Source organism: Pteropus vampyrus, unplaced genomic scaffold (assembly GCF_000151845.1).
Source record: "Pteropus vampyrus isolate Shadow unplaced genomic scaffold, Pvam_2.0 Scaffold123, whole genome shotgun sequence".
Lineage (NCBI taxonomy): Eukaryota > Metazoa > Chordata > Mammalia > Chiroptera > Pteropodidae > Pteropus > Pteropus vampyrus.
Genome location: NW_011888904.1, coordinates 4,130,476 through 4,143,694, shown reverse-complemented (window position 1 = coordinate 4,143,694; position 13,219 = coordinate 4,130,476). Strand labels below are relative to the sequence as shown.

The 13,219-nt window shown below is 32.9% G+C and overlaps 1 protein-coding gene across 2 annotated transcripts in view; it reads left to right on the top strand.

The window, feature by feature from the left end:
* The window catches only part of ERP44 (endoplasmic reticulum protein 44), a 69,798-nt gene that overhangs the window by 19,127 nt on the left and 37,452 nt on the right, over positions 1–13,219 (top strand). Inside the window, exons 2-4 of one of the 2 annotated variants that reach the window (XM_011366265.1) lie at positions 2,425–2,497; positions 4,180–4,219; positions 8,265–8,380. In XM_011366265.1, coding sequence (XP_011364567.1) covers positions 2,425–2,497; positions 4,180–4,219; positions 8,265–8,380 — 229 coding nt within the window. Of the gene's footprint in view, positions 1–2,424; positions 2,498–4,179; positions 4,220–6,632; positions 7,178–8,264; positions 8,381–13,219 lie in introns of those variants that run through there. The other variant, XM_011366266.2, reaches the window with a different exon arrangement.

Below are 13,219 nucleotides of genomic sequence, written 5' to 3'. Positions count from 1 at the left end.
GGGCTGACATGAAAAAAAGGCATTTGTCAGACTAGAGGAGCTTGCTAACAATTCAAATAAACAACTTGTCTTTCCCTTCATACTGCATATTAATAGAAGTGTTAATGATAAAATGCCTCCTTTATGCCCTATGGGGAGGAGAGATTATTGGGTCAGCTATAATTTTTTTGCTTTGGGCCCTCTTAAACACAAGACTTAGCTGAATAGTCTTATCAGTTTTATGTTTATGAGCAGTGTTTCTTAAGTAATTGTTACCCATTTAATACAGCCAAATTGATTGTTGCTTCATTTTTGTTGTTATCTAGCATGTAAAAAGTCATTAAATTTAGAATATAGTTTTCTGTAAACATATGTTTTGATAGGCAGTAACTATTCAAAAATGAGCTTTCTTGGATTATACAACTGAAGACCATTATTATATCTTTATTTTACACATTTTTCTCTCCTCATTACACCACCAATAGTTTGAAAGCTTCTTGAGGTAGAGCAAATCTTGTCTGAAGCATTTGTGCCCTCAGTACCTATTAGACACTCTGAAAATGACTACTGAGTTATCTAATGACTTGACTTTGATAATGACTTATTTTGTTGCTTTATGATACTATTTTTGCATCATCTCGAGTTTTTCTTCAGTACACAATCCACTCTAAAATCTTGCAGACCAAAATAATTGGGTTTGTTAAAAACAAGACAGCAGGCCCCAAATGGAGTCACTTATGCCAAGCCCACATCACCAAACTAAGAAATACAGTTTAGGCTCTTCCAGAAATGGAATCCTAAACCACTCAATCAAGAATTGCCTGATCAGATAGACTAGTTAGGTAGTCTGCTTGATAGACTCGTGTCATCCTCTAAAGGAAAGTAACTTTGCAATCACTAACTCACTTTTTTGCCTAGTATAATAACTTCCTTGTTCCTATTCCCTTCTGCCTTTAAAAGTCTTATATTTTGTACAGCTCCTATACCTTATATTTTGTACAGCTCCTATACCTTAGAGCTCCTATCTGCTAGATTGGTGGCTTCCTGATTTGAATCAATATTTGCTCAAATAAACTCTTAAGAATTTTAATATGTCTCAGTTTATCTTTTAAAAGTTATATAGTTGTCTAGAGCTAGTCATACACTAAGAGGAGGATCTGTTAATTGAGATATAGATAGTGAGAAATGACTAATTATAATTAATAGTGAGAGAAGTCTGATCTTTACAATTTTTGAGGTCGAGAATAATGAAATTAGTTATATAAGCTATATATTTAAGGATTTTAAATTCTCTAGCTTTTCGGAGAATATTATTTATTGGTTGCTGGTAGAAATACTACTTAGCTATTGGCTACACTATTATGATAACTTAAAGATAAAACTAGTGTTAGGCTTCTAAGAAGTGATTTTTTCATTTGATTTCTGTAAATGATTTTTACAAATGATTTTTATAAATTTATAGAAATATGTAAAATAATTAGCTGGACTTATTTATATACCGGCATCAACACATTTCTTTATACTATTTAGAAGTTGAATTGTTGATAAATTATAAAATTTTTGAGTTGTAACTTGTGAGGACCGAAGTGACCATGAAAAGGATGGATAGTGGAGTAGTTTTTAGTACCTTGATCAGGGCCTGACATTAGTTGGTCACTCAATAAAGAGCAGTGGTTCAGTGAATGAATTTCCAAACACAAACTCTGGTTTGAACAAAAAACTGTTCAGGCATCAAGATACATAGTGTATTAAACATAGAACCTAAAGTACAAAAAAATTTACCTTTAAAAATAATAAACGGTTGCTAGTTTAGTTTAAAATTGTATCTTTGTTTTGGCAGATTGAGATTTTCTTTGACAAACTTGAACTTTGGTCTCAGATAAGTTAAAGTTAAAAACATTCTCACTCTCCTTTTAAGATAGCCTCTCACATAACACCAGTAACAGAATATGAGGCAAGAAGGGCTTTTAGGGTCACAATTTGAAAAGACTTTCTTGAATCCTCTTCATTATTTTGTTCTGTCTTAAAAACATGGAGGGATAGAATCAGCAAACTTAGCTTTGGTTTATATTCTTTCAAAACTGATAATCATCTGGTAAATTTTTTTCTATGGTGCAGTAAAGATAAAATTGTTGAAAGTATTAATGTAAAAGGATGAGTAAATTCTCAATTTACTTAATTGTTTAGAAACAATCTCTTCTATATATTTGAAAGTATAGGAAGTCTTATTTGACCAGTTTACAGGCTTGAGAATTTGTACTTCTCCAATTTCATTGATCTAGTTGTGAGGTAGAATAGATTAATAAAGATTAAAACCAATTGATGGATGATTTTGTTAATAACAAATGAAACCAACTCTATTCATAAATTTTCTTTTTCTTTTTAGACTGTTTTATTTGCCTTTTTGGGAAACATTTATTAATTTCATTATTTTGAAATTTCCAGGTTACTTGGATTTTTACTCCTGTAACAACTGAAATAACAAGTCTTGATACAGAGAATATAGATGACATTTTAAGTAAGTACTTTGATATTTTTAAAGTACACTTTCTTCTATATAGTTTATATACAAAAACAAAATAAAATTTCAACTATCTAGAACGATTGAGGAACTGGCATTCTAATTAATTCCATGGTTTACTGAATTAACGAAGCACTTTTGGTTTTAATTTTTAGTGAAATTTCTTAAAATGTGTAAGTCTACTTTCCTGTGTTACAAGTAAACTTTTAGTCTTGCTTTATTTCTTTGCCTTGCCATAAATACTACTCTTAACAATTAAAGTATTTTGCTAAAGCCTACTTAGAGGCCAACAGTTTTCACTGTGCTGTACTAAATGTACTTTAGGACACAGCTAGAAATTTTTTCTTTTTAAACTTTAAACTAAATCATCTACTCTGATCTCTTTTATTGTTATTGGTCCAGTTAAGTTCAGTAAGTGTTTCACTGAATTCTTTGTTCACGGACAGTGTGCTTGTAGATACAGTTAACTTAGGGGGACACACTTCTTGTTTTTAAAAGTAGTAGAGGGAAGGTGAAGATGTGGTTGATAGAAAATCACAGCTTAGGAAATTTAAGAAAATGTACAATGTGCATAAATTATTTTTTAAGCGCTTCATTTCAACCCACTGATTTGAACATAACAAAACCAAAAATAATAAAAGTAAAAGGAGTTTATTCATTGAGCATTATATATTGTTTTGTATTTTTGGAACTTGTTTTAAATGCTAAAATCTATTCCCATGTTATGGGACCTCTTTAGAGCAATGGTTCTATAAACTATTTCAGAATCACTTGGAGGATATATTAATATCTGTACTGCAGGCCTGGCTGCAGTTTCTGACAGAAACTGCTAGACGCAACTAAGAATTTGCATTTCTATAAGTTCCTACTTGATGCTGGTGCTTCTTGGTCTAGAGACCACAGTTTGTGAACCACTGCTTTAGAGTGAATAAGCAAGTCGATCAAAAGTGCTTTCAAAGTAAAAAAAAAAAAAAAAAAAAAGGAAGAGAATTGAAACTTACATATTATTTTCACTCCTTTAATCTTCCAAATTCTAGAATGTCTGCTTTTTATTTTTGTGAGTACTTGAGGAGTTTCCGTTTGTATTAGATTTACAGGAAAAGAACATAACTTTCTCATGTCTTCATATCCTATGCAAATGATACTAAGTTATTTTTGCAACCGAGAATAACTGTTAAGTGTATAGGAACCAGAAAAAATACATTTTACCCAAAACTATTAATTGTAGAATACTCGTAACTAGGTGGGGCATTTTTGAGCTTAATTATACAGCTCTCTTCTGTGAAATAGGAATTACTTGCTGAGGTAATTCTCAGTTATTTATAAATAAGGAAAGTCAGATTATTAAAATCCAGATTATTTCACTTGATTTTTTATGAGAGTAGGCTATTTAGCAGCTTACTTGCCTTATCTGGGTCTGATTACCCTTTTGTTTTATGTTCATTCCATGAAGGTATAAAGGTGGAAGCTATAGAGAAAAGAAACAAGGACTCCCACAAATTATATGTTTTCCATTCTATGTATGGGTTTTTGAGCAAGAGGTAACTTAATTGTTATTGTGTATTTTTTATGGGCCTTTACAATAAAAAAAGACCATGATGAAAACCATATCTTTTACTATGCCAAAATTATGTAGACACCAATAACTTAGGTTGTTTGGTTTTGTTTTTCAATTTCAGACAATGCTGATGTTGCTTTAGTAAATTTTTATGCTGATTGGTAAGTAATAATATTATTTTTGCGGTTTAACTTGGTAAAGGTGAATTTTTCTTTGCTAGAAAGGGGTGAGTGGAGAAGCCTTTTTCTTTTATGAGACTATTCCATACACAAAGTCAATTAAGGTTTACTCACAAATAAAGCAAGTTAATTTGAGCATCTGTGTTTTAAGAGAGAAATATACCTGATTCCCTTATCCCACATCTTAAAATAAAAGTAGTTAACATAAAGACTCAAATCTCAATCTCTCAATCTCTCTCCCTCCCTCCTCCCCCCACACATGCAGTGAGTACATATTGCAGTTCTCAGTCAGTTTTTCCTGACTGAGAAAGTAGGGCAGTGTTTGGAGGTAAGGATGTGGGTGTGGCAAGTTTAGAAGGAAAAATTATGTTGAAAATTTTAAACATATACCACTAACTACTACTTCTAAGAAGTCTTTACTCCTTATCCTGTCTGAATCAGATTCTGTCTTCTGTGTTCACATAGTACCCTGTGTACTGCTTTCTTTTTCTTAACTCCATTGTTCTTTTATCTTTTTGCCCTACCAAACAAACTTTGAGGGCAGAGATAATGTCTTACTAAGTATTTCCAGCATCTAGAACAAGGGCATAATATGTAATAGATGTTAAAGAATGTGGGATGGGGACAGAAGGACGAGAGTTTCAGCTCAAGAGAAGTTTGAAACACATAATCCTTATTCCTAAACAATCTGTATCTTATTTGACCCATTTAGGTTTACCACCTACTAGTTACCACTGTCCTATTTCAGGCCATAGTCCTGCAATTTACCCAGATTCCTGCAACTGCCTCCTAATTTATTTTATGTGCCTCTAGTCTTATGTGTCTCCATTCTGTTCTCTGCAAAGTAAACCAGAGTGGTCTTTCCTAAAATGCAAAGTGGATCAGTATACACCTCATCTTAAAACCCTTAAATGGTTTTCTGTTACTTTTAGGTAAGTCTCTCATCTGATGACCTGATCCCTTCCTACCTCTACAGCTATATCTCTTGCCTCTCTCTGTTTCCACATTCTGTTCTAGTTATACTGAATATTCTGTAGTCTTTTATCACCAGACCATTATTCATGGTATTTTCTCTGCCTGAATGGATCACTATTATCTCACCCACTTATTTACCTAGTTAAGACTTAATCATCTTTCAAGTCTTAGATTAGATGTCACTTTCTCCGAGTCACCTTCCTAGATCAATATCTCTAACCCTTCCTCTCAAGTCAGAATAGGAACCCTTTTATATTTTCTCATACACCCTAGACGCACCCAACTATAGTACTTGTGTACTATAGTTTAGTTACAGCTCCCTACTACATTGTTAGCTTTGTGAAAAGATCACACCTATCTTTTTTCAGCATAAATCCCTAAGTACTTTGCATAATACTTGGTAGATAAATACATAATTAATATTTACTGGATGAATGATGTATAGGTATTTAAAGAACTTCAGTAAAATGTTGAAGATATACAGAGAAAATACCATTTATAAAAAAATGTATAACAAAGATAACATTTTCCAAGATAAATTAGGGTTATCTAGATGTAAAAATAGACACAAAATTTGGTAGAAGATTATCTAGTCAAATTCTTTAAGAATAAAACAGATTCAGAGGAGTAAAGTATTTTCCAGGTTACAGGACAAGATTGTGGCATAGTTAAAACTAGAATGCTATTCTCTCGATTGAGGGATTTTATATGTTTTAAGAAAAATAGAATGTGCCACTGACCTTGTTACAAAAACTGAATTGGAAATGCGGACTAATTGAAGTTATTCAGGAGAACATATACCCTAAAAATACCTTGAATTGTTCATGAATTAATACTCTTTTATTCAATTGAAAAAACTCAGGTAATTGGTCATAGGACATAGACTTACACTGTGGCCTCAAAGGCTAGATTCTGAGTTCCTTGTGGAGGATAATGGATGTAACAGTTTAAGAATTATGTAACAGAACTTCCTAAAAATACTGATATGCCTCAGAAGGTGGCAAACTATAGTAGGTACTTAATAATGCTGTTATGTGCCAGGCTTTTTACATATACTGTTTTTAATGCTCAGAACTACCCTGCAGGTAGGTATTATAATTTCCATTTTAGGTTGAGGAAATTGAGGCTCAGAAAGGTCATACGGCTAGTAAGTGGTGGAACTGGGATTTAAACTCAGGTATGTCTGACTCCAAAGCTTATTATTTTTCTTCACTAGGTCATATTAGTAAGTGCCCTCAAATAGTCCCTGCGAAAAGACTTTTACCTATTTGGTTGATTTGTAAAGAGTTGATTCAAGCACTAGATTGGAAGTTGGATTCAGATGACCCTTAACGTCCTTTTAATAGATTATTGCTTTTATGTTACTTTTACAAATGTAACTTTTCATATGTATGGGTACATGTGTATGAAGGTGCAGTAATATTTCAATTGAACTTTTATTTCCTCTTCCCCTTCCACTTTTTGGTATCAAAACTGATCCTATTTTAAACAAAAACTTATGCTTAAGTTAAATGCTTACTGGGCAGCAAACTGGACAATTCAGAAAGAAGGAGCCCTTAATGTATGTCTTTACCTTGCCCATAAACCAGGAGCCTGTCTACTGATTCTTTACTAGGCCATATTCTAATTCTTCAAGAAACCATTAATCCATCCCTACCCCTTCCCGCCCCTGTCCTCCAGCACTCCATTTCCAGCAAACTGTAAGAACCCACAAACCTGTGGTCCTAGCCTCTCTAGTTCCTTCATTCTGTCAGTTTATTTATTTAACAGACATCTATTGAAATGCTTATTAGAATATGTAGTCAAATAAGACACGGTCCCTGATGTCCACAGACCCCACCCACCTATCCCAGATGGGAGAGATTTAAGAATGCTAAAAGAGGAAAGAGCCACTTGAAAGCAAGAGATTGAAGATACAGATTGTGTCTCCTTGATATATTCTAGGACATCTCCTTAGGAAGTCAGGTGAGTGGGCTAGAAGAGATATATACAAAAAGAAATAGGGAGGAAGTATAAAGTTTGCATCCTTTCACATACTTTATAATATTATTGTAGAATTATGGATAATATATATGACCTAATCACATATGCATTAAAGAGTTCACAGGCTTTATTTAAGTAAATTTCTTTGTGGAAAAGGGCTCTGGAAGCAATAGTAGCAGTTACAGTTTGTTTTTTTTTTTTTTGTTAATGAATTCTCAATACCTTTCACGTGAGAATGACCATTCTAACCCATCTGGCTGGGTGCTAATTCTGATTTTTCTTTTCTTTCTTATCAGGTCCCTTTAATGACCCACAGCATATTATTTGTGAGGTGGTTGGCCTGACAGTCAGAATTAGAAGTTTCAAGTTTCTGGGATATTGTGGGATTTGTGCCCCTTTTTATAAAAATAAAAAATGACAAAGGAAACATGGACAGGAAATCTTGTTTAGGAATTTAAGATTTTTGCTCCTGTACTTAGTACATTTAATGTTTATAGCTACAAAAGCCCATTTTAACCAAGGGTAAATTCTGAGAGGAAACAGTTCATTATGTACTATATATATCCTTTCATACAAGTTATTTAATTAGTATGCTACCTTGCTTATGAGATTTGATTGAATTAACAGGTGAATTGGTCTAATATTTGCAACGAACTTACCATTTTAAAGATTTTGCACAGTAGTCTAAAATATGTTCACTATTTAGAGAAAGCTTGTTTCTTTTATAAATGCCCAAGTCTCAGTAGTTGCAAGTCCAAGTAGATTCCTCTTAGAGGGCTTATTTCAGGCTTGTTTCATGGAGTTTGTGAGAGATCCTTATCTGTGTGCTTCGTAATATTGGCCATTTTCCTAAGGGTAAAAAAAAAATCTTTTAATTATTTCTGTAGTCTTTGAATTCAAAATTATCTTCATCTCCAGTGAATGACATTAGGATTCATGACTAAATTAACTATGTGATTGTCTCAAAAGCTGTGTGTTGTACATATGCTAATATCAATGGATAATAACTGAAATAAGATTTTATTGCTTCTACTTTTCAGTTTTAATTGATAACCTTCTCTGTGCATAGGTGTCGTTTCAGCCAGATGTTGCATCCAATTTTTGAGGAAGCTTCCAATGTCATTAAGGAAGAATATCCAAATGAAAATCAAGTAGTGTTCGCCAGAGTTGATTGTGATCAGCACTGTGAGTACCTCAGGAGGAAGTCTGGGAGAAACTGCCCTATCCCCAAACCCCCCATAATTCTTTTTTAAAAAATGCTCTGCTTAAGTGGAGAATAAATCAAAAAGGTACCAGTGACCTGCTCAAAATGTTAATATTTAATCTTTATGTTCTTAAATACTACTTCTCAGTGTGAAGGGTTTTAAGTTTTTTATTTTTTCATTAAAATATAGTAGGGCAAGCATACAGGTAGTAAATCATAACAGCAATGTTTTCTACCAAAGCAAGTTCCAAAATTAATAAATAAAATTTAAATGTAGTTTTGGGCGGGGGCGGGGGGGGATGGATTTCTATTAGTTTTAGAATCATGCAAAAATACCATTTGTAGTCATGTCAAATAGTCTCAGATTTTTGTGTGTTCCTGTTATTTAAAAGATTCTATTAAGATTGGCTTAGATTATTTTTGAGGTGTAAATAGCTCTAGTTACTGATTATATTATTGCGAATGTTGAGAAACTTAGGTTAGACTCACTTAAAATCTAATCTCTTGGATTTCACTTGTCCCAGCAGAGCATTCTCTATAAAACCTTCATGGTTTTCCCTATACATGACAGATTTCTCTAACTTGAGCTAGTGAGCTTTGCAGTGGTGTTTCCGCCTGAGTGTTCCTGTTACACTTGAACTTTCCTCTTTCATAGTACCACTCTTATTGCACTTTGTAGTTTTGGTTTATTGTATCTTAGTTGTCTCACCAGTTGAAATGTCAGTTCTTCGAAGGCAGGAACTTCTTTTCTTTGTTTTTGGTTCTTTTGTTTTAATCCTTTTTAAGCGGGGACCAAACTCATTAATCTCTGAATCTCAAGAGTCTGACAATTTCTGGGAGACAGAGACTGCTCATTCAAAGCCTGTTGCATTGAATTATTGGTAAATTGGCCTGAATATAGATCTCTTCTGTTCTGCAAATGTCCTATCCTTTACACTTAACCTGAAAGAATTTGTGTGTGTGTGTGTGTGTGTGTGTGTGTATGTGTATGCGTATACACTAACTATTCATTTTACTGATGAAATAAAGTGGCTTAATGAATGTCTCCTACAGCTTAATGTCTAGTCAAGCCAGATTTAGAATGCAAATCTCCTGACCAAATGCTTTCACAGACCTACAGGAAGTCTTCACTGAGTGTCATTGATAGGTTCAGTGACTTTAAGTGAAAGGATATATGATGAAACATAAGCTAGTTGATATAAACAAGAGTTAAGTTCCTAAGGCATCTCATCAACATTTTAATGAAACAACATTGAACATAATGACATTATTTGAGGACCTGCTGTATTTGCTTCTTTTTTGTTCAATTGAACAGACGTTTTGGGATTTACTGATAAAGCCCTGTGCTAGACAGAAACAGCAAACAGCAAAGCATTTCAAAAGCTTACAAGCCATACCCCACATTTCTGTCTAGTGAGATTCATAACTAGATAGGATGAAGGGAGCAATAAAAGTTTTTTAGTACAAGCATGGCCTGCATTTCCACTCTGCTTTCTGGATCTTTCCTCCCACCTTTATTGACAGAGAACATGATGTTTTTGATGTGGGCTCTCATTTCAAATCTTTCTGTTCTTTGTATATTTAGACATTACAGTGCAGACAGCAGTCCTTACTCTGAATTTAGACCATAAAATCTGAAATGATTCTCAGGCTTACAATAATTGGAAAGAAAAATTAACTATTTTGCCTTAAATATAATTTATTCTATCTTTTAAAAAGATCAATGTACTTTTTAAATAAATCTGACATCATTGCTAGTAATCAAGTTCTCTTTTAATGGGAATAAATAGCCATAGTTCCTTTTTGATCCACCAGAGAGATCTACAAAATTAGTTTTTTTACTAATGACAGTTATATCTCAGATATTGTGTATCCTCTCTAAATATTTATTCTCTTCTGTGTAATTCTTCACTTTTTAAAAGTGACATTATGAAATCCTGTTGATGATTAACTCACATTCTCTACTCTCTGTAGAGATTGTAAGATATACTGTACTTTGGGTAACCCTTTATGTGCCAGCTGGACTGTAGAGGTTTTGAGCTGGAGGGACCTGAAGAATCCTGCAGTCTGGAGAGGAATGCCTGTTAGGCAGATTGTTCTTTGGTAGGATTTGATTTTTTAAAAAAAGATTTATTGAGATATCATTGACATATAATAAATAACACAAGTTTAAATTATACAGTTTAATGTTTTGAAGCGTGTACACCCATGAAACCATCACCACAATCAAGATAACAACATACAGTCATCTCCCAAATTTTCCTTGTGCTCCTTTGTGGTTCCTCTCTCCATCCATCAATCCTCAGGAGACCATGGAACTGCTTTCTATTACTATAGATTAGTTTGCATTTTCTAGGATTTTATGTAAGTGGAATCATACATTATGTGTTCTTTGTGTATGAAATTGTCTTTTTTTCTTTTTTCTTTTTTTTTGGTAACTCAGCTTGGTTATTTTGAAATTGTTGCACATGTCATTCCTTTTTATTTATTGAGTGGCATTCCATTGTATGGCTATATACCACAGTTTCTTTTCTTTAACTATTCACCTATTCACAGACATTTGAGTTGTTTCCAGTTTTGGGTTATTACATATAAGCTGCTATGAACATACATAAATATGCTTTCATTTATCTTGGACAAATACTTGAGTCATATGGTAGGTTTATGGTTATCTTTTTAAAAAACTGCCAAACTATTTTCCAAAGTATTTGTTTTATTTTACATATCTACTATCAGTGTCTGAGCATTCCAGTTTTGCTATATTCTTACCAATATTCGGTAAGATCAGTATATTAAATTTAACATATCTGTTAAATTATTAACAGGTATAATTTCTTACAGCAATTTTTTATTGGATTTTGAGAGCTCTTTATATATTATGAATACAAATTCTTTTTCAAATGTGTAATTGCAAATATTTTCTCCTGTTACACTCTAAGAATGTCTTCAATTGTGGTGAAATACACAGAACACAAAATTTATAATCCACTATTTTTAAATGTACAGTTTAGCAGCATTAAGTATATTCATGCTGTGGTCTCCAGAAGTTCATCTTGCCAAACTGAAATACTATACACATTAAGCAAAAACTTCCTACTTTCCCCTCCTCCATCACTTGGCAACCATCATTTTACTTTCTGTTTCTATCAATTTGACTACTCTAGACACCTTACATAAGCGGAATCATACAGTATTTGTCTTTTTGTGACTGGCTTATTTTACCTACCATAATGTCTTCAAGGTTCATCCATGTTGTAGCATGTGTCAGAATTTCCTTCCATTTTAAGGCTGAATAATATTCCATGATATATATATATGCCACGTTTTGTTCATTCATCTGTCTATGGATGCTTGGGTTACTTCCAGCTCTTGGCTATCATGAATAATGCTGCTATGAACATGGGTATATACAAATATCTTTAAGATTCTGCTTTCAACTTTTTTGGATACATGCACACACAGAAGTAGAATCGCTGGATCATATTTTAATTTTATTTTTTTAATTTTTGAGTAGCTACCATACTGTTTTCCATAGCAGCTGTACCAATTTTACTGCAGGTACAAGGATCCCAATTTCATCATATCCTCACCAACACTTGTTATTTTCTGTTTTTGTGATAATAGCCATTCTAAAAGGTGTGAAGTAATACTTATCATTGTTTTGATTTTCATTTCCCTAATGATTAGTAATGTTTAGCATCTTTTCATGTGCTTCTTGCCATTTGTATATTTTCTTTGGAGAAATATCTGTTTGAGGTCTTTGCCCATTTTTAAATCAGGATATTTTGTTGTTGAATCATAAGAGTTCTCTATATTTTCTGGATATTAACTCCTTATCAGATATATGATTTGCAAATATTTTCTCCCATTCTGTACATTCTCTTTTTACTCTGTTTGTCCTTTGCACAGAAGTTTTAAATTTTGATGTTCAATTTATCTGTTATTACATTTGTTGCTTGGGTTTTTGTATCATATCCAAGAAATCACTGCAAATCCAATGTCATGAAACTTCTCTTCTGTTTTTTTCTTAGAGTATTATAATTTAGGTATAGTATGTATAGTTTAGGTCTTTATCTGTTTTTAGTTATTTTTTTACATGGTTCAAGATAAGGATCTGATGTCATTTTTTCTCATGTGGATATCCAGCTCTTCTAATACATATGTTGATGAAACTATTCTTTCCTCATTGAATGGTGTTGACATCGTTGCCAAAAATCAAGGGTTTATTTCAGGGCTCCCTGCTCTGTTCCATTGGTCTATATGTCTTTCTTTATGCCAGTACCACACTGTTTTAATTATTGTAATTTTATAACATTTGAAGTCAGAAAGTGTGAGACCTCCAATTTTGTTCAAAGAGTGTCTTTAGAAGGGTATACTTAATTTTGAGGAAGTCCAATTTATCCTTTTTTAAAACAGATTTTGATTTCGATGCTGTATCTAAGAAATCTTTGCGTCACCCAAGATCACAAAGATTTTCTGCTATGTTTTCTTTCATAAATTTTATAGTGTGAAGTTCTACATTTAGGCCTGTGATCCATTTGGAGTTAATTTTTACATGCGGCACAATGTATGGATTGTTCATTTTTTGCGTATAATTATCAAGCTGTTCTGACATTATTTGTTGAAAAAACTGTCCTTCACTAACTTACTTTGTATCTCTGTCAAAATCAACAGACCATATATATGTGGATCTATTTCTAGTCTCTGTAGTCTGTACTGTTGACCTATTTAGTTGGCATTTATCTGTTTGTCTATGTTCACAACAGTACCATACTAACAGATTACTGTAGCTTTATAATTAGTTTTGAAGTCAGTAGCAT